The sequence below is a fragment of the Felis catus genome, chromosome X, assembly GCF_018350175.1.
Source record: "Felis catus isolate Fca126 chromosome X, F.catus_Fca126_mat1.0, whole genome shotgun sequence".
In the NCBI taxonomy this organism is placed as follows: domain Eukaryota; kingdom Metazoa; phylum Chordata; class Mammalia; order Carnivora; family Felidae; genus Felis; species Felis catus.
In genome coordinates this window covers 112,387,533-112,413,844 of record NC_058386.1, presented here as the reverse complement: position 1 = coordinate 112,413,844, position 26,312 = coordinate 112,387,533, and the positions used below count along the sequence as shown (strand labels likewise).

Genomic DNA, 26,312 nt, shown 5'->3' with positions numbered 1-26,312 from the left:
GGTTTTGAACCCTTTCAAACAACAACAAATACAACCACAGTAAACCTCCACCTTAGGTCTCATTGGTTTCTGGCATCTTAATAAGGGAGGCTGGTTTCCCATGATTTAACCATGCTTCTTCAAATGTTTCTTAATACCTTTCTGCTCTAATGAATTTGTTTAGCCACGGTATTCCTCTGCCAAATTTCCTAGCTTTTGAGAGATTCATTTCAGCCGTTATCATTCCATGGCCAGAAAAAATTACTTCTCACTTGACAAATCATAACCTCCCTTCTTATACATAAACTCAATTAACCTGTCTCAACGATTTCCCTTTTGAAAGTACACTCTAGAATGTTAATATGTGTTTAACAATTCTGTAACTGCCCTTCAGTTTCCAGTTTTTATATTCTAAATAGTTCTTCCTTTGTTGGTCTCTAATTATTTCTAGACCTTTTCATGGAATCTTAAACAGCAAAACTAAAAGGAAACTTGAGAGGTCATCTGGGTTCATCTCCTACCTGAAACATTTATTCACACACTCATCAAACATTTATTGAGTACCTATGTGTTAGGCCCTGGTGTTCAAAGATAAATAAAAATCTTTGCTCTGCAAAGCTCAGTCTAGTGGGGGACAGAGATAAACAAATAAATTACAACACGACACGGAAAATGCTATAGCAGATGATAAACACAGAGCCGTAGGAACACAGAAGAAAAGAGTGACCAAAAATACTTTATAGCTCACAAAACAATTTCACAATCCATTAGTTCATTTACTTCTCTGAACGACTCTGTGACACAGGCATCACAGGCAAGGAAATGGACAATCAGGAAGGGGATAGGACTTCCCCAAAGTCACTTAGCTAATACTGACTGCCTAATATTAAGTGCTGGAATTCAGACTTGCTTCTTATGATTGTTAAGTTTGGGTGCATGACCATCAAACTATGCTGCCTCTTCTTTTCCCCCCCTACCACTTTTGGGGTTACATGAAGGAAACGTATATAGTTTAATAATCTTACTTTCTTCCATTTCTTCTAGGGAGCATAAGTGTTCATTAGTCTAAATGCTTCTCCTCTTAAATGTAAAGCCTGATTTTTTTTTTTAAATAATAAATTTGAAGCCAGTTCTACACTGCCCATTTATGGCACTGTATCAGCTACTCACACATTTATACACTGCGAGGCACTGAACTTCTCTTTCAACCTACTACTTTCTAAGAAATAAGAATGCCAGTACCTTACGATTTTCTCTCCCATCGACCTAAGAGGGCCCCTAAACCACTTGAGGGAAATCTATCCTTTGTATCATGCCTGTTTACTGCTTTAAAACTGCATTCAGGGGTGCCTGGGTGGCTCAGTCAGTTGAGCGTCCGACTCCTGATTTCGGCTCAGGTCATGATCCCAGGGTCGTGGGATCGAGCCCCTCATTGGGCTCTCCACTGAGTGTGGAGCCTGCTTAAGATGCTCTCTCTCTCCCCTTCTGTCCCTCTCCCCCACTCACACTCTCTCTCTAAAATACAATTTTAAAAATTTAAAAATGTTTACTTGCATTTAGTTCTACTAACAGAACTAGGAAACTGAATCTGTTTTGCACTTTTAAATTATTCACTTGATTCAATCAGACAGTGATTATTTACTGAGTACTTGTTCCATATAAGGCACTTATACTCTGTATAAGGCACTTGGTTACACACTGTGAAAGATACAGAAATGAATAAGACCTCATACTCACCCTCATGAACGTTAGAATGCAGAATAAGACATACCACAAATAACCGTAATCTAAGGAACACTGTGATAAGTAGTATAGCGATGGTGAGAGACACTGTACAATTTCAAACATGGAAATGGTGGCATTTGAGCTGGGGCTTAAAACAATGAATAGAAATCTGGCATCGGAGGGTTGGAAAGAAGTGATTACAAAAAGGTGGAACAACACAGAAAGATGGAACAGCATGAGCAAAGGCACGATAGCAGAAGGGTTGCTAATAACCACAGCTACCATTCACTGAGCACTTAGTATGTGCGAGGCACTGTTCCAAATGCAGTACGTACGTTATCCCGTTTAATCCTCACGGCTCAACCAGGAGGAAAGGGATACCATTATTCCCATATGACCCATGAGGAAACCCAGGATTAGAGAGGTAACACCACTTGCCCAACAGGCCATGGTGAGTAAATATTATCTGAAGCTCTTTTTTTTGCCGAATTTAAAAGACACCTGCGTAGCGCGATAATTTTAAATCTGCGCTGACGAGCATACAAAGTATTAAGACGTAATTTGTATGGCAGTGACAGCACGAAGAAGGGAGGTGAGAAAGGAGCTTGATAGGAGCAAAGTTTTGTCTAATATTGAAATTAAGCTGGGATTCATCCGAACTAGATTGGTGTAAATTGGGACACTAATTGTAATCTGTAAGGTAACCACTAAGAGAATAACTCAAAAAAAAAAAAAATGGTAAAATAGATGACAAGGGAACAGAAATGGCACCGCAGAAAATATCTATGCAACGGAAGAGAAGACAAAGATCTCAAAGAGGTACGTGCACGCCTATGTTCGTCGCAGCGTTATTCACAATGTGCTCAAGGCCCGGTAACTAGGAGGAGGTAGAATTGGGAAATGAACCACTCTATACGTTTGCAGTACAGGGTACGTGTGCGTGCGTGCACGCGCGCGTGTGTGTGTCCGACTCTAAAGTCTGGGCCGTCAGCTTCTAGCACTACCTCTCCCCTTTAATATATGGTTCTGAGTTGGTGTTACTGTTGTTCATAATGAAATTACTTAAAAATAGGTAACACGGGGGCGCCTGGGTGGCTCAGTCGGTTCAGCGTCCGACTTCGGCTCAGGTCACAATCTTGCGGTCCGTGAGTTCGAGCCCCGCGTCAGGCTCTGTGCTGACTGCTCAGTCTGGAGCCTCTTTCAGATTCTATGTCTCCCTCTCTCTCTGACCCTCCCCCGTTCATGCTCTGTCTCTCTCTGTCTCAAAAATAAATAAACGTTTAAAAAAAAAATAAAAAAAAAAAACAGGTAACACGTGCATATGGTACATGATGCAAAAAGGTGGGGGAAAAAAAAGCGAAAAGTAAATCTAATACAAATAGTCTCCTTCACACTCCTGTCCCCCAGCCCCCCGAAAACCCACCCAGGACACAACCACTGTTCCCAGTTGCTTTTCAAATCAAAAACATTTTTTTTTTTACTTTGACAAAACTGTGTCTTGACACTGCATCATCTCAAAGTCCATGTAAACCTGAGCCGTGTAATTATGGATTTCTACTCGAATTTTTGAATTTCTCTGTGTAAAACATGCTTCACAATCAATCTCACAGAAAACATGATGAAAACAGCTCATAGCGCATTGGGAATGCTAATGCTTTTCTCAGACATTGATTGTTCAATTTGGCTCATCAAGCTTAGCGATATGATATATTCTAATTCTTTTACATTTTCTTTTTTTTAATTTTTTTTAACGTTATTATTTATTTTTGAGACAGAGAGAGACAGAGCAGGAGCAGGGGAGGGTCAGAGAGAGAGAGGGAGACACAGAATCCGAAGCAGGCTCCAGGCTCCGAGCTGCCAGCACAGAGCCCGACGCAGGGCTCGAACTCACGGACCGTGAGATCATGACCTGAGCCGAAGTCGGACGCTTCACTGACTGAGCCCCCCGGGCATCCTTTACATTTTCTATTTCTATGATGTAACTTCTTTTTACAGTAAGATGGAACATCTGTGTGATGAACGCTGGGCCAGTATTAGTCCTCTTAAGCCACGAAGACAGTTTCAGAGACAATTTGTGTTTAATTTCCTCTACAGTGCCTAGGATAATGCCTTAAATAGAGTAAGAACGAAAGCAAACACAACCAAAAAGACCACACTGGGTGTGCCGAATGAGTAACGAACTAAAGCAGAGAACAGCGGACGGTTCGTGGACTGGTTCCTGCACGTGCTGCCCCTTGTAGTACAACCCAGTATAATGACACTTGCACAATGGCACTTTGCTGCCAAATTTATCCAGTGTGGGATTCATTTGAGTCTTGAACTTGAAGCAACAAATAGCTGAAATATTGTCAAGGACATTGCTTTCTTACATAAATGTAATAAAGCATTCACCTCAGAGAAGACCACCCATTCTAGTTCCCTTGAAAACAGTTACAGGAAAAGCAGATGGCTCTAGTCAAGGTGGGGAGGGGGAGGGGACTGCATTGTCCTTACTTTAAATAAGTCAAAAATTCTGAGGTTCCTGTATTTGGTGTGCAAACTCGTAATGTTCAATCCTCTCAATGATCTCCTCTTTTTCCCCGGAGTTTCAAGGAAAACAAGCCACATGGAGATAAAAGGTTACGGGTCTACAGAATCTATCACTGTGTTGCCTCATTCACGGCATCATGCACAGCCACAGAGCACTGTTAGAGCATTTTGCTCTCCCTTTGCCACCAATCAGCATATAATGTAACTGAGTTTACTATGTATAACTTTCCTTATAGGACCTCTTCCACTATGGGGACATACCTCTAGCATCAAGGACATAGGAATTTTGTAACAAATAGGAACTAAAGTACATGACAATTAAGATAGAATCCACTAGTTTTTCTTTAAAAAACAAAAAAAGTGGGGGGGGGGGAGGTGGGGAGCCTGAGTGGTTCAGTCGTTTAAGCATCTGACTCTTGATTTCAGCTCAGGTCATGATCTCGTGGTTCGTGGGATCAAGCCCGGCATCAGGCTCCTGGCTGACAGTGCGGACCCTGCTTGGGACTGTCTCTCCCCCTCTCTCTCTGCCCCTCCCCCACTTGTGCTGTCTGTCCATCTGTCTCTCTCTCTCAAAATAAATAAACCTTTTTTAAAAAGACCTTTCCTTCATAACATCAAGGAAAGAATATGAGAAATGAAACGTGCTATGCACTGATCCACAAGGTAATGGTATTTGGGGGTGGGGCCTTTGGGAGGTGATTAAGCTTAGATGAGGCCTTCATGATGGGATTAGTGCCTTTGTGAGAGGAGACACTAGAGAGTTTGCTGTCTCTGCCTGCCATGTGGGGAAACAGCAAGACTGCAGTCGTCAACGAGCTAGGAAGAGACTTCTCACCAGGACCCAACCCTGTCGGTGCCCTGATCTCCAACATTTCCGCCTCCACAACTATGAGAAATCAAATGTGTATTGTTTTGTTTCAGCCCCCTCCCCCCACTCTATGGGATTTTTTTTTTACATTTATTTATTTTTGAGAGACAGAGACAGCACAGGTCGGGGAGGAGCAGAGAAAGAAGGAGACACAGAATCCAAAGCAAGCTCCGGGCTCTGAGCCGGCGGCACAGAGCCCACAGAGCCGGACGCGGGGCTCGAGCTCACAAAATGAGATCATGACCTGAACCGAAGTCAGACGCCCGACCGCCTGAGCCACCCAGGCGCCCCTCCAGTCTATGGATTTTGGTAGGGCAGCCCGAGCTGACTAAGGAGATGAAACCCTAAGTGAGTCAGCACTTCATCAGCGAGGTTCTGTGGGAAGATCCCAGGACGGGATGCAGGGGGGACATTCGGTTATATATAGCGCTCTGTTACTGACATCCCACGTGACCTTGAACACTTGCTCCCCGGCTTGGCCACCAAGCCCGCACGTCTGTAACTAGGGGGCTGACGGCGCTACTCACACAGCCACTCTGCGGCCCCGCCCACTCCCCCTTGGACAATGACTCTACCCCCGAACTGCAGTCACTAATGACAGTGCAGTCACTAAGGGAGACGGGAAGAAAGAATCACAGAAGGCAGCGACAAGGGGACTAACACAAGGTGGTGCCTAAATTGCCATTCTAATATGGTATATAATGCAAGATGTATAACTGAGATGAGCATTTATGAAATGTGCTCCAAGACCGAAGATCAAAATTCAATACAGCAGCACCCTGGCTATCTCTTTGCGCTCGAGGCTACGCTGTACAAAGAGAGAATGCTGCCGCTACAGAAAACTCCTCTCCCTTCGACCCTTCATTATCACCTACGATGATTTCTCCAAGGCGAAGTCTAAGGAAGAGTGTAATTGCATAGAGAACGGAGAACGTGCAATGCTCACCCAGGACATAATAGTGCCGTCAGCAAAAAGTTGGTCTTCCATTTAACACCTTTAAGTGCTGAGGAAGGAAAAGACAGAAGAGTTACTGTCGCAACTTGATTCGGTCCACTTTAGACCTACTTTATGACCAGGACACAAGTACCTTTGGATGGGTCGGCTAAAATGCCCCATGCGATTCTCAAATGTTGTGTTTTACGGCCTTTTAATTTCTACACTGAACGCATGAACTTACTGGAATGAGAGCAGATGTAATGCTTACTCTTATACATTCTTGCAGACACATATCCGGCAGGGGTTCCCAGAAGGACCCAGAGCACAACGGCACAGGTCATTAAAGCGCCTCGGTTGGAGGGGGATAGAAAACCAAGGCAGGCCAGAACTAAAGGCACAAAAAAGAAATATCAAACCAGTTACGATCATAGCCTCAGAAGCACACAAGACTTTGTAATAAATTAAAGACCCACTGATTAAGACATATTATGTGTAACAGCACACAAGGATATTCTGTCATGTGAGATCTTAAGTGACACTGTGAATGAATGTTATTCACTTAACTAATGACAATTTTGTCTTAATGAAAAGGTGTGATTTTCAAGGCAAGGCAAGTGAAGTTCAGCTTCCAAGTTGGATCTAGTCTTTACCTCACCGTTTAAATCAAAATTAAATAAACAATCCCCCTTACTCTAGTATCATTCCGTAAACAGAAAATCATTTTCCCACAAAAATTTCCTTCTGCTTCCTTGTATTCAAGGGGAAGAATAAAAAAAAAGATCAAAGCAGTGGGGCACCTGGGTGGCTCAGTCGGTTAAGCATCCGACTTTGGCTCAGGTCATGATCTCATAGTTTATGAGTTCGAGCCCCATGTCAGGCTCTGTGCTGACAGCTCAGAGCCTGGAGCCTGCCTCAGATTTTGTGTCTCCCTCTCTCTCTCTCTGCCCCTCCCCTGTTCTCTCTCTCTCTCTCAAAAATAAACATTAAAAAAAATTTTTTTTTAAATCAAGGCGAGGGGCGCCTGGGTGGCGCAGTCGGTTGAGCGTCCGACTTCAGCCAGGTCACGATCTCACGGCCCGTGAGTTCGAGCCCCGCGTCGGGCTCTAGGCTGATGGCTCAGAGCCTGGAGCCTGTTTCCGATTCTGTGTCTCCCTCTCTCTGCCCCTCCCCCGTTCATGCTCTGTCTCTCTCTGTCCCAAAAATAAATAAACACTGAAAAAAAAATTAAAAAAAAAAAATCAAGGCGAGACTTGGTCTCAGGAAAATACAATCTTAAAAGCTGAATTTTGAAGTTAGCACTGACATCTGAAACACCTAACAAGCCTTTTTTTTTTTTTTTTTACAGCAGCCTTGTTTATGAAAATCACCACTCTGGCCATCAAAAATTGACAGGCTCCATTTTTACTTTATACATGAAGGCAGCCAGGGTTCAACAGCCATTGTGAGCCTCCTAAAGATGCCATTCTGTTTATACGTTTAAAGACCAGCACTTAGGCTTGCCACAGCATTTCAAAATGCTAGTGTTTAATTATGAATTCCCTTAGTCCACTTAAAATATGATTCTACCCACATGCTGATTTTCAAGAAAGCTTCTCTTTTGCAAAGCAAGGACTTTGTTATTGGACAGCGCAATAAATAATTCACAACTGAAGAAGCCATGAAAGGTCCCGGAGACAGGAACGTATTCAGACTCCTATCCTTAATTTGAGAAGATAGAATTGTAAGTACCATAAAACGTACATTTTCTTAAACTTTAGGGTATTTTCAAAGCCCTTTTGTACACGTGGATCAAAATTTAACATACGGCAACAGTTCACTAAGAATGTTTAAGATGACGCATATTGATCTGAGCCTACTTACATAAGGTGATAAACGTCATGATCAAAACTTGTATTCCTTGGCCCAGGAAAACTGACAGCAACATTCTACTCCTTGGTGGTCTGAATACATCCCCATGAAGCAGCTTCCAACCAAAGTCCTCCTGGGCGTCTTCCTGCATATGAGAAAATCTTTGGTAAACACACTGTGACAGAAAGTTACCAGAACTCAGAAACTTAGACGGAAATGAATTTTCCTCTAAAGACAGACTAACTGGAAGCCAATGGCTCATTCTGGATACAGCAGCCCTCTGGAAGGTAGGTGATCCTGCCATCCAAATGAGGCACTCCCTTACTCTAGGTTTTGCATTCGAGGGAATGTGTTCCTCATATAAGGAACACACCTGGCTTAATTGCATGAAGAAAGTGAAATGATTTAATATACAGAGGGAATTCGGCCAATTTTTATAGAAATTTAAAATTCGGGGCACCTGCGTGGCTCACTTGGTTGAGCGTCTGACTTCGGCTCAGGTCATGATCTCATGGTGTGTGAGTTTGAGGCCCGCATCGGGCTCTGTGCTGTTAGTGTGGAGCCCGCTTCAGGTCCTCTGTTCCCCCTCTCTCTGACCCCACCCCCGCTTGCACTCTCTTTGTCAAAAATAAATAAACCTTAAAAAGAAAAGAAAAACAAAGGATTCTCTTTTAAAAAAAAAAATAAATCTAAAATTCACCAATACACAGATGATTATAAGAGTCGAAACAGTATAAATGAGATAAAACTAAATTTAACCTCAAAAAAAATTTGTTAAAAAAAAAAAGAGGGGTGCCTGGGTGGATCAATCGGTTAAGCGTCTGACTTCGGCTCAGGTCATGATCTCACAGTTTGTGAGTTCAGGCCCCGCATCGGGCTCTGTGCTGACAGCTCAGAGCCTGGGGCCTGCTTCCGATTCTGTGTCTCCCTCTCTCTCTGTCCCTCCCCCGCTCACACTCTGTGTCTCACTCTGTCTCTCAAAAAATGAATAAATGTTAAAAAAGATTTTTTTAACTAAATTTAACCCAAATGATAACATTTTGCAATGTTTGATACATTTATCTCATACTCCAAATTAATGGAAACATTAAATAAAACTTTAAAAGTTCAGAAACATATAAAAAGGAATAGAACCAGAGTGGGTAACAAATACCTCTCTAATAAACTGACTGCTACTTTTACAGAGCATACCCAACTCTATACTTTCTGATAGAACCTACCCAACTCTATACTTTCTGATTTGGTATAATAGGCTAAATTGCTAGACGTCGAAATGTGCTGTATTCGAGGTATTATATGCCCTAAGTAAAAATATAACATTGACAAGTGGACAGAGTAGGCATTCAAATATTTGCTGAATCAAATATGTGCATTTTTACTTACAGAAGAACTCATCTCATTGTATCTGATAATATCTCTATGAAGAGTCCTCAATATAATTATAGCCACCATGCCAGATAAGAAGAGAATGATAACAAAGGAATTCATAATACTAGAAAATTTAAAGAAGAAAAAAGAGAAGTTAAACGTCAAGTTCCTTATTTAAACAGTGAGAAGAAAATGTGGGTACATATAAAAGAAAGGCATTCAAATTATCATCATGTTGATCACTTTTCCAAGGTTAAACTTAGATCAAAAGCTGAATACATCAGTATATTAAATGAACTTAATATATTATAATACACAATATATTGATATTATGTATTAATACACATAATCCACAAAACTGTATTGCAAATAAAGCAATATAGGGGCGCCTGGGTGGCTCGGTCTGTTAAGTCCGACTTCAGCTCAGGTCATGATCTCACGGTTCGTGAAGTCAAGCCCCACATCGGGCTCTGTGCTGACAGCTCGGAACCTTCTTCGGATTCTGTGCCTCCCTCTCTCTCTGCCCCTCCCCCGCTCATGCTCTGTCTCTCTCTGTCTCAAAAATAAACACTAAAAAGAAACAAAACAAAACCAAATAAAGCAATAGAAGCAACATTATTCTTAAGGTGATTTTAGAATTTTTTAAGGGTACATTCCCAAAAAGAAGCAAGAAGAAGTAAATAAGATCAATTAACAGAAACTCAATTCCAGACCATGGAACTGAGAATGAAAGTCCAGGAATCAAGGTTGAACTAATGGCTGACTGACTTCTTAACTGATAGACCAAGGTTGTGGTCTTTTTATGAGCTTCAGGGTAATGACCCCATGGTCACTGTACTTCCCAGCTCTTACTGTTTCTAAAATTTAAACTTCAAAATTATTCCCAAATCAAAACCAATCCCTTCTGCCATCCCACCACCCAGCCAAACCCAAACACATCAACAAAGCTTCACCAGAATCTGAAAAGACCAACACTGTTCTAGAAAGATGCCAATAAGGAGGAGCCTGGGTGGCTCAGTCAGTTAAGCATCTGACTTTCCCTCAGGTCATGATCTCACAGTCCGTGAGTTTGAGCCCCACATCAGGCTCTCTACTGTCAGCGCGGAGCCCATTTCAGATCCTCTGTCTCCCTCCCTCTCTCTCTCTGCCCCTCCCCCGCTTGTACTCTCCCTGTCTCTCAAAAACAAATTTAAAAAAAGATGCCAATAAGATGATTGATGTCTATGGTTGCCAGAGAGGAGGTAGTATGGGGGGATGGGCAAAATAGATGAAGGAGATTAAGAGGTGCAAAGTTCCAGTTATAAAACAAATAAGTCACTTGTGGCTGCCAAAGGGGAGGGGGTGTGGGGGGATGGGCAAGATGAGTGCAGGGGGTGGGAGGTGCGGCCTTCCAGCTATGGAATGAATAAGTCACAGGGATAAAAGGTACAGCATAGGAGGGGCGCCTGGGTGGCTCAGTCGGTTGAGCGTCCGACTTCAGCCCAGGTCATGGTCTCACGGTTCGTGAGTTCGAGCCCTGAGCCAGGCTCTGTGCTGACAGCGCGGAGCCTGCTTGGGATTCTCTGTCTCCCACTCTCTCGACCGCTCCCCTGCTTGCGTGTGCACACTCTCATGCTGAAAATAAATAAATTTTTTACATTTATTCATTTTTGAGAGACAGAGAGAGAGAGCATGAGTGGGGAAGGAGCAGAGAGAGGGAGACATAGAATCCAAAGCAAGCTCCAGCCTCTGAGCTGTCAGCACAGAGCCCGACGTGGGGCTCAAACCCACAGACCACGAGACCATGACCTGAGCTGAAGTCGGACGCTTAACCGACTGAGCCACCCAGGCGTCCCTCTCAAAATAAATAAATAAATAAAAACTTTCAGGGGCGCCTGGGTGGCTCAGTCGGTTAAGTGTCTGACTCTCGGTTTCAGCTCAAGTCATGATCTCACGGTTTGTGGGTTCGAGCCCCATGTGGGGCTCTGAGCCGACAACGTGGAGTGTGCTTGAGATTTTCTCTCCCCCTCTTTCTGCCCCTCTCCTGCTCATGCTTTCTCTCCCTCAAAAATAAACATTAAAAAAATTTTAAAGATGACTGATGTCTAAAACGTCTGTTAATGTAGTAAGTGAATTAGATCATGGCTGAAACAAAGTACATTCCTTATTACGCTATAAATACGAATACTACTAGAGATTAGCCCCCACAGTGTATCTGGAGGCCCTTTGGTCTCCCAATCCCTTTGGAGAAACCATTTAAATAAATTTTACCTGAAGAGACTTCTGGGGATGTGAGAAAATGGGACCTGGACAGTTGCCCAAACAGAAGACTCTGGAAAAGCTACCATATGATCATAATAATGAGGAGGAGGAGGAGGAGGAGGGGGGAGAGCAGGAAGACACGAAGGAATACGTGTAGAAACACAGGAGCGGGGCGTGTTATTCTCACTTAAAAGGCAATGGGTATATAAGGAGGGTCGTCACCTCAAGAGACCATACTCGGAACCACACCTTCCCTCACTTTCATTTTTACTTTCATAGTCTTCTTCCACCCCAACTGACCTACCCCCCGACCTCCCTCAGCACTTGGCCACAGTCACGCCCAATCGTCACGTTCTCAGCTGGTTCCTCCCTCCATTTCAGGCCGAAACTTCCACCTCTGCGGTTTGGCCCTGTTGAAGGTTCCCGAGCGATCAAGCTCGTGTCCTCTGCATCCGCCCGAACATAAAGCCTCGCGGGAGCAGAAGTCCGTCTGCCTCCCTCACGCTGTCCCAGAGCCCAACAGGGCGTCTGGCCGCCTCGCGGGGACGAGGAAGCACACCAGTGGCATGAGCAGCCCTTCCCCGACACACCTCGTCCCCCACACGGTCCTCTCTGTCACCCGCCCCGCTGAGGGAACGAAGGGCCCCTTGAAAGGTCTTGGTGTCTCACATGTAATGCCTCCGCCTTCCTCCTGGCCCTCTTCCTCAGACTTTCTGAACCCAGGAGCACAAGTCTCTACTGTGTTTTCCTCTCACCTCGTGCGCAGTCACACCCTGCCCACCTCAAGCCGCTCTTCCCTTCGGCGTACGCAGGCGTGTATTTAAGGCCCGTCTTCCTTTTTCTCTTTCTTTGTGCACGTGGAGAGGTGTGTGCGAGAAAGGAGAGGGGAAACCAGCCACAGGGAGGAAAAGGTGTCGCTCAAGATCATCTCCAGTAACAAAATAGCTTTTTAAAACACATAGGTATAGGGGCGCCTGGGTGGCTCAGTCGGTTAAGCAGCCGACTTCGGCTCAGGTCATGATCTCGTGGTCCGTGAGTTCGAGCCCCGCATCAGGTTCTGTGCTGACAGCTCAGAGCCTGGAGCCTGTTTCAGATTCTGTGTCTCCCTCTCTCTCTGACCCTCCCCTGTTCATGCTCTGTCTCTCTCTTTCTCAAAAATAAATAAACGTTAAAAAAAATAAATAAATAAATAAATAAATAAATAAAACACATAGGTATATAGATCTCACCACTCATGGGTTCGAGCCCCGCGTCCGGCTCCTTTCTTTCAGCCCCGAATTTTCTCTCTGCTTCTCTCCCTCTCTCTCTCTCTGCCCCTCCCCTGCTCGCTCTCTTAAAATAAACTTTAAGATATATATATATGTACATATATAAAATATAAGATATATATAAGATATATATATGTATATTTAATACAAATATATATTTACATGTCTCCTACTGAAGCTACCTACTCTTTGTTTTATAAAGTACTTACCTGGAGGGGGCACCTGGGTGGCTCAGTGGGTTAAGCGTCCGACTTTGGATCAGGTCCTGATCTCACGGCTCGTGAGTTTGAGCCCCGCGTCGGGCTCTGTGCTGACAGCTCGGAGCCTGGAGCTTGCTTCAGATTCTGCCTCTGTCTCTCTGTCCCTCCCCTACTCACTCTCTGTCTCTCTGTCTGTCTCTCTCTCTCTCTCAAAAATAAACATTTAAAAATAAATAAATACATAAATACATAAAATAAAGTAGTTACCTAGAAGCACCTGGCTGGCTCAGTCAGAAGAGCATGCGACCCTTGACCTCAGCATGCTGAGTTCGAGCCCCCTGTTGGGCAGAGGTTACTAAAGAAAATAAACGTAAAAATAAACAATAAAAATAAAGGACTTACCTCAACCACTGAATGTTGGTATGAGGCATGGAATCCAAAATGTAGTCCCACCTGGATGCCCACTTGATGCTTTTGTTTTCCTAACAAACAAAAATATACAGTTATATGACCAAACTTCTAGTGACTTGTGCTGGTTATAATCCTAAAACAGACAGAAAGTTATTCTGCATATATTTTTGCCTTTTCTTTACTACTAACTTCCTGGAATAGTAAGATGTGTCCTGACATTTTTATCTTATTTTTATTAAGTGATATTCTTCTTCATTTCAGGAAGGAACTAGGAAGAAAGTACTGGTAGCCTGCCACTGTTCACCAGAAATAGCACCTTAAAAAAAAAAAACAGACTCAGTATTTATTTGTTTGTTTACTTATTTATGTAATCTCTATACCCAACATGGGGTTCGAACTCACCACCCCAAGATCAAGAGTTGCATGCTCTTCTGACTGAGCCAGCCAGGTGCCCCTGCATTTTTATATGTTAAGTATTTTGAGATGTCGTAGCAACAAGTTTATAAAAGATGCTTTGTTTTTAAGATTTGTAGTTTTCAATACTGAATAAACCATAAGAAAATACAATGACTGGGGTGCTTGGGTGGCTCAGTCAGTTAAGCATTCGGCTCTTAATTTTGGCTCAGGTCATGATCTCACAGTTTGTGGGATCAAGTGTGGAGTCAGGCTCTGTGTTCACAGCATGTGGCCTGCTTAGGATTCTCTCTGTCCTTTTCTCTCTTCCCCTCTCCCTCTTCTCTCTGCCCCAGCCCTGTTCTCTCTCTCTCTCTCTCTCAAAATAAATAAATAAACTTAAAAAAAGAAAGAAAAAACAATTACCAATCAAGCTGTTTCTGTGACATGTGATCAACCTCAAACTGTCAGTAGCTTTCTTACAAAATAGCCCCAATAGATGAAGTTCGGAACTGGGAATCCCCAATAAACACACCATTAATACAGTGTAATCACCGCTCAAATCAATAACATGCTTTTAGCAAAAGGAAAATGCTGGTACAAATTGACTAAGTAATGTTTGAAATGACTTATTATTTAAAGCTGGGTGTTAGGTGTTTTTCCCGAAGTTTAGAGTTGGAGTATGGAGAAAAATTAATATACACTGCTTTTTTTTCCTACTTTTTTCTTAAGTAGGCTCCACACTCAACATGGAGCTCGAACTCATGACCCTGAGATCAAGAGATAACGCTCTACTGACGGAGCCAGCCAGGTGCCCCTAAAGTATGCCACTTAAAAAAAAAAAAAACCCAAATGATAGATTTTAATTGGGTTTTAATTCAATGATGGATTTTAGTTAAAACCTGATGACCAGGTGACCCTAGTTAACATTACCAGTGATGGGGCAGGTTGACATCACGTACTTCCTGATGTATGCAGCATCAGGTCTGTGGTACGGTCCCTGCCAAGGACGTACAGCCCGAGCCTTGTCATAAAGAACCATCAGACAGGGGGCGCCTGGGTGGCTCAGTCAGTCTGACTGGTGTCAGACTGGTGGAGTCAGTCAGTCTGACTGGTGGAGTCAGTCCGACTCCAGCTCAGGTCATGATCTCGCGGCTCGTGGGTTCGAGCCCCACGTCGGGCTCTGTGCCGACAGCTCGGAGCCTGGAGCCCGCTTCAGGTTCTGTGTCTCCCTCTCTCTCTGCCCCTCCCCCACTGTGCTCTCTCAAAAATAAATAAACATAAAAAAAGGTTTTTTTTTAATTTTTTTTAAATAAGAACCACCAGACCCAGTTTGCTGGATATCCTGCAGATTGTAAGGTCTGTACTCTATAAAAATTTCAAGGATGTGAAAGACAGAGAAAGACTAAAGAACGGGTCTGGATTGGAGACCACAAACTAAACAACACATACTCCTAGACAGGACCTCAAACCACAAAGGGGAAAAGTGACATTGTTGGCCAGCTGGCAACATTTGAATGGATGCATGTGGACGGGATGGTAATGTGATAGCAATACAGATTCCTGATTTGCAGAGTTATATGCTAGTTGTATGCTATTCTAGTAGGAAAATGATCTTGTTTGGGGGACTCTGGAGCGTTTAGGGGCGATAGAACATCTAGCTCTCAAAAGATTCAGAGAAAGACTAATGATAATGGACACAGAGAGAAGGGTGAACCATGGAGCAAATGAGGTAAAATATTAACAATTGGGGGGTTCTGATTAAAGGGACTGGGGGAGCTCTTTGTATTGTTCTGGCAATCCTTCTGTGGTCCGAAAGTGTTTCAAAATAAATTATCACTTAAAACCTACAAATTGGAAATCAGAATTCACAGATAAATCAAGGGATCAACTACTCACTGCATAAAAACATACATCTTAGCTGTTCTACTAAAATACTGGGCCTGTCGTCAAATGTGACTTAATTTGTAAAAATTTGAATTGCAGGCTTCTCTTCACCAGCCTACCCATTGCCTTAAGCAAGTTAATTCATATCGGGTCTTTCAAAAAGGAGAGATACTTTCCAATATGCACCATGAAGTTTGAATTTTAAATACTAAGAGAGCCTAGAAAAAGCTGCAGCTGGTAAGCCTGACAGTTTTTGCACCAAACATCGCCATCTGCTGGCAATAACAGACCATAACACGTGGTACTCTGCCCTAAGAAAACAAGGAACCATTTAAAACTCCTAAGGCACATTTGAGAGCAAAATGACAAACGCAGGAAGGTAAGTAAGTGGTGAAACCTACTTCCTCAATCCCCCGAACACTAATGAGCTATTCCGCTTCTTTACATTGCAGTTCTCACAAAACCACAGCAGGTAAACAAGTCCTTGGTGTTTACTACCGGAGGCACGAGCCGCAAAAGTAGAAACAAAACCAGACTTCTTGAATCCTGACGCAGGACCCCACGATGGATGTCGACTCAAAGAATATTCACGCAGGGACTCAGAGAATCAAATGGGCAGACAGCTGGGGTTTCTTCTGGTCCAGGTGATTGCAACAGAGGGAGCAGCACCCCCTAAGGGGCATGATGAGGATGCGTAGGGGATACTTCAGGGATCAAGCAGCAGAGAAGGCGGGACCCACACGGCACTTCCCTGGGAGACGAGCACAACACAGAACTGAGTTGATCAACATCTCAGAAAATCATGCCCTCTCTCGGAAAGATGTGGAACTTGAGCTACCAATGGACGATATTCTCATATTCATCTGCATTCACAGCCCTGACATTTACAGTGATTAAACACATTGGTGCATGCATCTGACGGGGACTGAAATATGTACTGAAATACATGCTATTTTCTTAAAAAATTACTTTTTTTCTTTTATATTATAGTTAGGATGTTATACTGATGTTTATTGAAACTAGGTGTACAGACAGGTTCAATCATCTAGTGTCTATAAATATGAATTTACAATAGTAAAGGGAGACAGAGAAAACATTTGATATTAAAATAAGACATCAGGGCGCCTGGGTGGCCCAGACTGTGGAGTGTCGGGATCTTGAGTTCCACTCTCAGGTCATGATCCCAGGGTCCTGGGATCGAGTCCCATGTCGGGCTCCACACTGAGCATGGAGCCTGCTTAAGATTCTGATTCTCTCTCTCTCTCTCTCATCACTCCCTCTGCCCCTCTCCCCCACTCATGCTCTCTCTCTCTCTAAATTAAAAAAAAAAAGAGGACATCAGTCTGATAGGGTTGAGACTACTGATCCATTTCAACTCTCTCATTTTATTACAGGGGAAACTGACGTTCAGAGAGCAAAACGAACTTGCTCAAGGTCACAGTGTGAGCTTGAGGCAAGCCAGCGCCAAAATTCTCTGCTTCTCAATTCAGTTACTGGCCCATGCTGCCTACAAATCAAGAATATGCTTTGGAGGGGGAACAAAAACCCAATGCTATAAATGTGGCTAGGATCCCAGGCCAACCCACAAATGAAGCTTATGTAAGTCACATACATAGCTAAGAGTAATGTGATTAGAATGAAGCCACAAAATCTTTGGTTCGTGGTATAAAAACGGTAAGTTTCTGAAATAAAAGTATTGTGAATCGTAATACGTAGCCTGGCATTCAAGGCCATTCAAACTCTGGCCCAAGTCTATCTTTCTAAACTTCCTACCAATACTATATAAACGATTAAAGTCTGAGGTGTCAAACTGAATCTTTTGGGCCTTTAGGGACCCCAGCACCTAATCCCTGGCACATAAAATGCATTTACTATCATCTGATGAATGAATAAGCAAATGAAGACAATTTTCTTTCAATTGGACTTTTGTTCACTCTTCCCCATAGGCACTGTTCCCATGTACACTCTTACCCAGAAAGCCCTACCCTAGCTCCTCCCCAAATGCCTAAAATCTAGGTCTCTTAACTCAGTCCATTGGCCTTCCCACAATGCCTCACACTCCTCTCTTATAAAGCCTTCTTGGCCAATTCACCTGCCATAATTCCTTCCCATTTTAAACTCACACCATGTATTACAGAGGCTGCGTCAAGAGCCTGGACTCTCTAGTCAAACTAATCTTGGTTTATAATCCTTTACATTTGTAAAAGCCATTTGGCAAGTGGCTTTCCCTCTATGGGTCTCAGTTTTTATTTCTTTTTAAGTTTATTTCTTTATTTTGGGAGAGCGAGAGTGAGGGAAGGGCAGAGAGAGGGGAGAGAGAGAGAATCCCAAGCAGGCTCCGCGCTGTCGGCACAGAGCCCCACGCGGGGCTCGATCTCACAAACTGTGAGACCGTGACCTGAGCTGAAACCAAGAGTTGGACGCTCAGCCGACTGAGCCGCCCACGTGCCCCTCGGTTTTCTTTTCTATAAAGTGGAGTTTTAAAACAGTACCTGCTTTCAGAGGACTATTGTGAGAAATGAAGGTAAAGAAGTTACTTAATAAAAATTCCCAGGCTAGGCATATAGTAGGCACTCGACAAATATCTGTCATATAAATGTATGAATAAAAGGTCTTCACTCAGATATTAATCTTTATGACCCATCCTTCAATAACTTCTGAACATATTTGTTATATAAACTCCAAACTGTATACCCATTTGGGAACATGAATCATTTTCTGAAAACATAAAATACACAAGATGCTTTCTTTTTTTTTTTGAGAGAGAGAGAGAAAGAGAGCATGTGCACTAGTGTGGGGGAGGGGCAGCGGGAGAGAGACTCTTAAGCAAGCTCCAAGCTCAGGTGGAGCATGACGCAGGGCTCGATCTCATGACCCTGGGATCGTGACCCAAGCCAAAATCAAGAGACAGACGCTCAACCGACTGAGCCACCCAGGTGCCCCACAAGACGCTTAACTAAAAACCCGAAAAGAATTGTAACTAAACACTATACCGCCTCTGGACCTTTCTGTAGCCAGTAGCTGCCTGACCAGGGGCTGAGGCCCACGACCTCACCAATGACCGTGAGCTCTGCTTCCAAACAGCAGTTTGCAGGTGACTGTCGAGGAGGTTCAAGGAGGTCTCCGGTGGTCGAGGGCCCCAGCTGCTGCATGGTCCTGACACCTGTAAGTGGTTTGACGTATGCATGGGGTGTGGCTTCCTGTCCGTATCTCCCTGCCCCGTCCCTGCGTCAGGATTGTGCCTGCCCCTCCCCCACTGACCCCGAGAAGGACCCCGTGTGCCAGAGGTACATGGAAGCCTTCCGCAGTCCGCACGGGGTGAGACAGTGTAGTTCATCCAGCCAAGGGCCTGGAATCCATCCGTGTCACGAGACCTGGTGAGATTTTCTGTACTGAGAGTGAGAAGCAGCAGGAAGGGGGGAAACACGCGGAAGCGTGGACCCGAGGGGAAATTCCCAGGAAGCACGGAGATCTAGATCTTTGCCAAGGTAGTGGCCCCTAGTCACATGTGGCTATCCAGCACCTGAAATGTGGCTAGTCCTAAGTGAGATGAGCTGTGTGAAATATGTGCTGGCTTTCAAAGATTAAAAAAAGAAAACCATGGGGCGCCTGGGTGGCGCAGTCGGTTAAGCGTCCGACTTCAGCCAGGTCACGATCTCGCGGTCCGTGAGTTCGAGCCCCGCGTCAGGCTCTGGGCTGATGGCTCGGAGCCTGGAGCCTGTTTCTGATTCTGTGTCTCCCTCTCTCTCTGCCCCTCCCCCGTTCATGCTCTGTCTCTCTCTGTCCCCCAAAAAATAAACGTTGAAGAAAAAAAAAAAAAAGAAAACCACAAGGTATTTCTTTACTAAAATGAGTGCTATAGATACACTGTATTCCAGTTAATAAATCTGTCTCTCGGCGCCCCTGGGTGGCTCAGCCGTATAAGCATCTGACTTTGGCTCAGGTCGTGATCTCATGGTCAGTGAGTTCGAGCCCCGCTTCGGGCTCTGTGCTGACCGCTCAGAACCTGGAGGCTGCTTCCGACTCTGTCTCCCTCTGTCTCTGTCCCTCCCCTGCTTGCGCTCTGTCTCCCTCTCTCAAAAATAAACATTAAAAATATATTTTAAAAAATCAGTATCAGAATTTCCCATTTATAAATAAATTAATTAATTAATCTCTCACAGGGGTATGGGTTATCAGTTTTGACACTACATGTATGCTAGGACTGAACAAATAAATCAGGAGTGCCTGGGTGGCTCAGTTGGTTGAGCGTCCAACTTCGGCTCAGGTCACAGTCTCACAGTTCATGGGTTCGAGCCCCGCATCGGACTCTGTGCTAACAGCTTGGAGCCTGGAGCCTGCTTCAGATTCTGTGTCTCCCTCTCTCTCTCTGCCCCTCCCCCACTCGTGCTCTGTGTCTCTCTCTCACACACACAAAAATAAATAAACATCAAAAAAATTTTTTAAAAAAAACAAATAAATCAACACATTATAGAAGAATGGGGGCCATATTTCTCAGCATCAGAGAAAGAAGTTAGCAGTCAGCAAGAGGAGAGGGCTAGCCCGAACGCTGTAGTGCTGCATTATGGTCAGAGATACTGATACGAACTCGTGTTCATTTATTTCCTTATCCACTCACTTATTTTTATATTTTCCCATTTGCAATTAGCAAGTCATGCGTGGGGTGACACTCTCCCACTGTGAGAACAACCAGCTTTCCTAACACTCATTCATCTCCGATTTTAACATCCATTGATACTATCGGCCTGAATCAATTACTTAATTGGAGGTTGAAAAATAGTGATTTTCAAATTCACGTTCAATTTCCACTTCAAGTAGTTATTACCACTGAAGCAATTCAATAAATAATGATATCAACCCAGCTAACTGACAAAATCCTTCATACGCTATAATGCGATTTCAGTTCTTTTATATCACAGTTACCAACATATGAAGGTTTGCTTCTTATTTGTCGGCGGAAAACTCAAGCTCTGTTGTGGTTTCAATAAGATTTTGTGAGCTACTGTAAGATGCAACCACCATGGACACTTGAGACACCCCAAGTGGGAGCCACGATGCAATATAGATTTTACTCCACAAGAGTACTCCAGAGTCCAGTGTGGTTGCAAAATGCTGAGTTAGACTCAGTCAAAAGATTTCTTCATTAGGAGACTTTTAAATATTTTACTCGTGTGCTTTGGGAAGCTCAGAAAGGAAGTAGTAGAAAGCAGCATTTTCCAAACTTGTCTGACTCGTGTTCTAGGGAGTGCACTTTGGGAAGGGTTGATGTGCATCATTACCACCGGGTTAAGAAAGCATTTTTCAACTCAAGACCATAAAATGAACAGCACCAGAGATGTGTAACCGCACGCTTCCTTACGCTCGCCCCCGCCTACAACGGCAACGCGCTGGTGTTCAGACACGGACTATGGGGCGTGGTGTTTTCTCACCGCACAATCTCACACTGCTGTGTGAGCCACCTGGAAATCAAGTGCTCCCGTGTCCGCAAGAAGGAATGGAAAGGATTGTGTGCCAACTACAGGCTAGGCACGGTGCTAAACGTTTTATGTGAGCTCACATACCCCAGAATAATCACCGGAGGTGATGATTTTATCCGCATTTTACAGATGAGGAAGTTCACACAGCTAATAAACGTCAGCGCCAGTTTTCAAACTCAGGCGCGTCTGGGCCTTTGCATCATGCCACTTTTTGAGGCCAAGGGCCTCCTAAGAACCCTAAGTGAGTTTCAAGGAGAGGGAAAGAATTCCCTCTTCTGGAAAAGCTTCCAAAAGTAGGTGTGTTAAGGAACAAGGGATTGAGCCCTAACCCCAAAGAACGTGACTTCCCCAAATTCCCCCATTTGGTACAGCTGCATCTGAACTTGAGCTTCAGCTCGGTCGGTAGCCACAGTTGCTTCCTGACAGGCAGACGGTCCACTAGCTCCATACCATGGAGGCTCCCAGTGTGAATCTGAACTTCAATTTAGATGTGCGTTCCCTTGGCTTTTACTGTATGCATAAAAGTTCCTACATTAAAAATTTTTTTTTTTTAATTTAAGTACACTCCGTGCCCAAAGCAAGGCTTGAACTCACCACCCTGAGATCAAGAATTGCAGGCTCTACTGACTGAGCCAGCCAGGCGTGCCACTACATTTAAATGTGTATAGCTGACGAATAAGTGATAAAAATGTAGAAGGGCTTCAGTTCTTTGATCATCTTCTTTTAATTTTTTTAATGTTTATTTATTATTCTTGAGAGAGACAGAGAGAGAGAGAGAGCATGTGAGCAGAGGAGGGGCAGAGAGAGAAGACAAAGAATTTGAAGCAGGCTCCAGGCTCCGAGCTGTCAGCACAGAGCCCATCGCGGGGCTCAAACTCACTGACCATGAGACCGATCATGACCTGAGCTGAAGGCGGACGCCCAACCGACTGAGCCACCCAGGTGCCCCTGATCAACTTCTGATAATAACTTAGACTTTTAATAATGTTCTCGATCATTAGGGAAAGGTTATTTTAATTTCTTCAGGGTGTATTTCATTCCTTCCCCCAGATTACACTTCTGTATTTCATCCAGAGATCAGAAGGCTGACCATATTGGACTAGTAAATTGCCTGTTTTCACCAATTGTACTTTGCGTAAACCGCAGGATGTAGGCTCAAGTAATCCTGACCTCTAGCCAGATGATCCAAAGCACACACACGCATTTCTAACATAAACGTTTCTCATTTTCTTTAGAGTAACTCTGTGGACAGAAGATATAATAGACCTTCAATACGGAAAGCCAGAATGGTATAGCAGAAAAGCTATGAGTTTGGGGGCCAGACAGTTTGAATATCACTTGCACCTCCCGCCAGCAATGATCCTGAGAAAATTACCCCACCTCACTGGGCTTCAGTAGCCTCATTTATAAAATGGATATAACCACATAGGTGATACATAGGGACAAAAGCAAGGCAGCCCTAAGATGCGATTGCTTTCAGAGTGAGATTAGGAAAAAATCATGTTGTAATGGCTGGCAGGTCATGTATAGAAATGACACAAGCTGAGCACAATTTGTAAATGTTTGAAGAAATTTGAGACCTAATCCCCAATAATGTGATTAGAGCTTGGTCTCAAGAAAGCACATCTAAAGCTTTAAGAAATAAGTCATTTACACCAAATCGAGTATGATCAAAGCCGACTCAAAAATATGAGATATTGCCTTAAAAAAAATAAAAAGAGAAATGCATAAATCTATATAGTCTTAAAAGGCTTTCCCTATAAAAGGAAAGCCCCCAAGTTAATCTTTCGATGAAACACCTGTAATACTGTCCAGGACTAAGAGTACCCAGCCCATGAATATAAACATCTGGTCCATGGGCAAGCAGAGGACTAGAGGGCCATGAATATCATGTTTTAATACCCACTTCCTTTTGCTCTGGGGTCCTAGGCTCACCAACAAACTTCCTATTTATGCTATTCTATTTCTATTTGCTTTCTCATATATCGTTATCACAGGCAGATGTGCTAACCAGCTAACATGAATGGTGTGGTCCCTGGCACTCATATTTTTCCACGTAAATTAATAAATCGGTATTCTGGTTTATACATCGGACCCTTAGGGGTTTGCTCAATATAAATCGATCTCCCTTTGGTATAGTCACAGAATTAAAATTCGGAAGCATAGGCCCGCTCTTGGTCTGGGCTCAGGTTATGATCTCACGGTTTTGTGAGTTCGAGCCCCGCATGGGGTTCCATGCTGACAGTGCAGAGCCTCCTTGGGATTCTCTGCCTCCCTCTCTCTCTGCCCCTTCCCTGCTTGCACTCTCTCTGCCTCTCTCAAAATAAATAAATAAATCTTAAAAAATAAATAAATAAAATAAAACTCTGAAGCAAAATTTTAAAATATTGACAAAAACCTAGCACTGCTGAGTATGTGAGGAAACAGCACATCCTCGGGCCAGCAACTTCTCTGGACAAGAATTTGGCAATGTGTTCTCGAAATCTGCACGCCCTTTTACCTACATAATCCTGGTGCTGGGAATTGAACTTTAGGAAATAATCACACAAGAAGAAACATAAGAATGTTCATTAAAGCACCGTTTCTAAATTAAAAATTAGACATTTGGGTTGTTTTTCTCAATGAAGCACTAAATAAGTCAATTATGGCCTACACATTAAATGTAGTATGCAGTAAATTAAAAAAAAGGATGGGGGGGTGCCTGGGTGGCTCAGTCGGTTGGGTGTCCGACTTCAGCTCGGGTCATGATCTCACTTTTTGTGGGTTTAAGCCCCGCGTCGGGCTCTGTGCTGACAGCTCGGAGCCTGGAGCCTGCTTCAGAATCTGTGTCTCCCTCTCTCTCTGCCCCTCCCCCACTCATTCTCTCCCTCCCTCTCTCTCTCTGTGTAAAAAATAAATATTAAAAAAATTTTTTTAATAAAAATTTTAAAAAGGATGGGACTCTGGGGCGCCTGGGTGGCTCAGCCGGCTGAGTATCTGACTCTTCATTTTTAGCTCAGCACATGATCCCAGGGTCGTGGGACTGAGCCCCCACATGGGCTCCGCACTGAGCATGGAGCCTGCTTAAGATTCGCTCGCTCGCTCTCTCTCTCTCGCTCTCTCTCTGTCTCCCTCTACCCCTCTCCCTGACTCATGCACTCTCTCTAAAATAAAAATAAATATTAAAAATTTAAAAATAGGGGCACCTGGTAGCTCAGTCAGTTAAGCATCCAACTTTGGCTCAGGTCATGGTCTCAGTTCGTGAGTTCGAGGCCCGCGTCGGGCTCTGCGCTGACAGCTCAGAGCCTGGGCCTTGCTTCAGATTCTGTCTCCCTTTCTCTCTGCCCGCCCCCCCCTCATGCTCTGTGTGTGTCTCTCTCTCAAAAAAGGAATAAACAATAAAGAAATTTTTCTAATCAAAAAAAAAAATCTTTAAAAATTAAAAAATAAAAAGGATGTGACTCTACTGACATACACATGAAGTGAAAACAGCACATGTAAATATCTCATTTGTACAAAGTCGTATATTTTTTGGCACCACGTGCAGTGTTGCCCTTGTATATTCTAAAGAACATTATATCCCCATGAGTTCTGCCATGGTCTATGAAATGCTAAGTATTATAATTATCTTTTGAAAATTCAGTGTTTTTTAACATAACGAATACTCTCAATGCATTGTTTTAACATTGCTTGACCTAGCATTCTGCAAAGTAACCTCATCACAGGACCCTTTTCTCACCTAACACCCTTTAAAACACAAAGCAAAAATAAGGGGCACCTGGGTGACTCAGTCGGTTGAGCGTCTGACTCTTGATCTTGGCTCAGGTCGTGATCTCACAGATCGTGAGTTCGAGGCCGCGTCGAGCCCTGCTGAGCCTGCTTGGGATTCTGCCCCTCCCTCTCTCGGTCAAAATAAATGAACTTAAAATAAATTTGAAGAAAAGAAAATATAAAGCAAAAATAAATAAAATATGAAGCAACTAGTTTCCAGAAAAACCTTTGGGAAACACGGGCATCAGAGAGCTGTTAGATTATTCACCAGACTGTTAATAGTCAGTCTGTACGTCTCTCTAGCCACTGAAGATACACACCACTTCATAAAAACAGCTACTTACGAAAGAAGAATTAAATGTGTAGAAACAATAACGAAGGCCATATGTTGAGGACCTATTCTGTGCAATGCTAAGGCCTTTATATATTCTGAAAACGAGGAACAAATGACCAGAGAAGAAATCGAGCCTGAGATCCCACGACTTACCTAAGCTCACGTGGCCAGTAAGTGGCCAAGCCTCAATTTGAACCACAGGTCAGTCTGAGCCCAATATGGATGCTCTTCTCACTACATATCCTATCCTCTGTCTCTTCCACAACATACTCTTCCTTTCAGGTCCCACTCGAGCAACCTGCCAAGCCCAGGCAACACCCCTCCGGTTTCCCACGTACTTCCTTCAAACCTCTGAGGAAGTAGGAGAAAGTAAATTACCTGACACGGTACCTGAAATGTGGTAAATTTAATACAGATATTCCTTTAAGGATGGTCCTCTGAACGGTTTGAATGTAAAGAACTTACCTACTTTCTCGGGCTTTTGGCTGGGTTATACAACCCTGATGATCAAAATTAAGGCTTTAATATTAATGAAGTATATGATAGTTCTGTACCTGATTTGGAACAAAAGTAAGATGATGGCGTGGAATACTTACTTCAAATTGCACAGAGTAAGTGTAGGTTACATTAAACTTCTCTGTACGTCCTTCAGGAATTTCCATAGGGGGTCCATTACAGGCTAGGCGGCCTTCACCTGAATGCTTATAGCTAAGAAAGAAGGGGGGAAGGAAGAGAAAGTAATTTTTATACCAAACTACCGTTGTAAATTTCCGATTCATGGCTATTCAGGAATGTAATAGTAGCAGGCTGAAAAAATTTGCCTTTCCTTATAATTAGTATTTAAAACTTTATGATTTTATTTTTTTAATGTTTTTTATTTATTTTTGAGACAGAGAGAGACAGAGCATGAGCAGGGGAGGGGCAGAGAGAGAGGGAGACACAGAATCCGAAGCAGGCTCCGGGCTCTGAGCTGCTAAGCACAGAGTCTGACGCGGGGCTCGAACTCACGGAGCGTGAGATCATGACCTGAGCTGAAGCTGGACGCTTAACCGACTGAGTCACCCAGGCACCCCAAAACTTTATGATTTTAAATACTT

At 43.6% G+C, this 26,312-nt stretch overlaps 1 protein-coding gene across 1 annotated transcript in view; it reads right to left on the bottom strand.

Moving 5' to 3' along the window:
* LOC101083916 (transmembrane 9 superfamily member 2-like) overlaps window positions 1-26,312 on the bottom strand; it is an 88,453-nt gene that overhangs the window by 24,109 nt on the left and 38,032 nt on the right. Inside the window, exons 7-12 of the mRNA XM_023249085.2 lie at window positions 25,812-25,923; window positions 13,366-13,445; window positions 9,270-9,378; window positions 7,899-8,031; window positions 6,307-6,426; window positions 6,048-6,105 (exon numbers count right to left, since the gene is read on the bottom strand). Coding sequence (XP_023104853.2) covers window positions 6,048-6,105; window positions 6,307-6,426; window positions 7,899-8,031; window positions 9,270-9,378; window positions 13,366-13,445; window positions 25,812-25,923 — 612 coding nt within the window. The remainder of the gene's footprint in view (window positions 1-6,047; window positions 6,106-6,306; window positions 6,427-7,898; window positions 8,032-9,269; window positions 9,379-13,365; window positions 13,446-25,811; window positions 25,924-26,312) is intronic.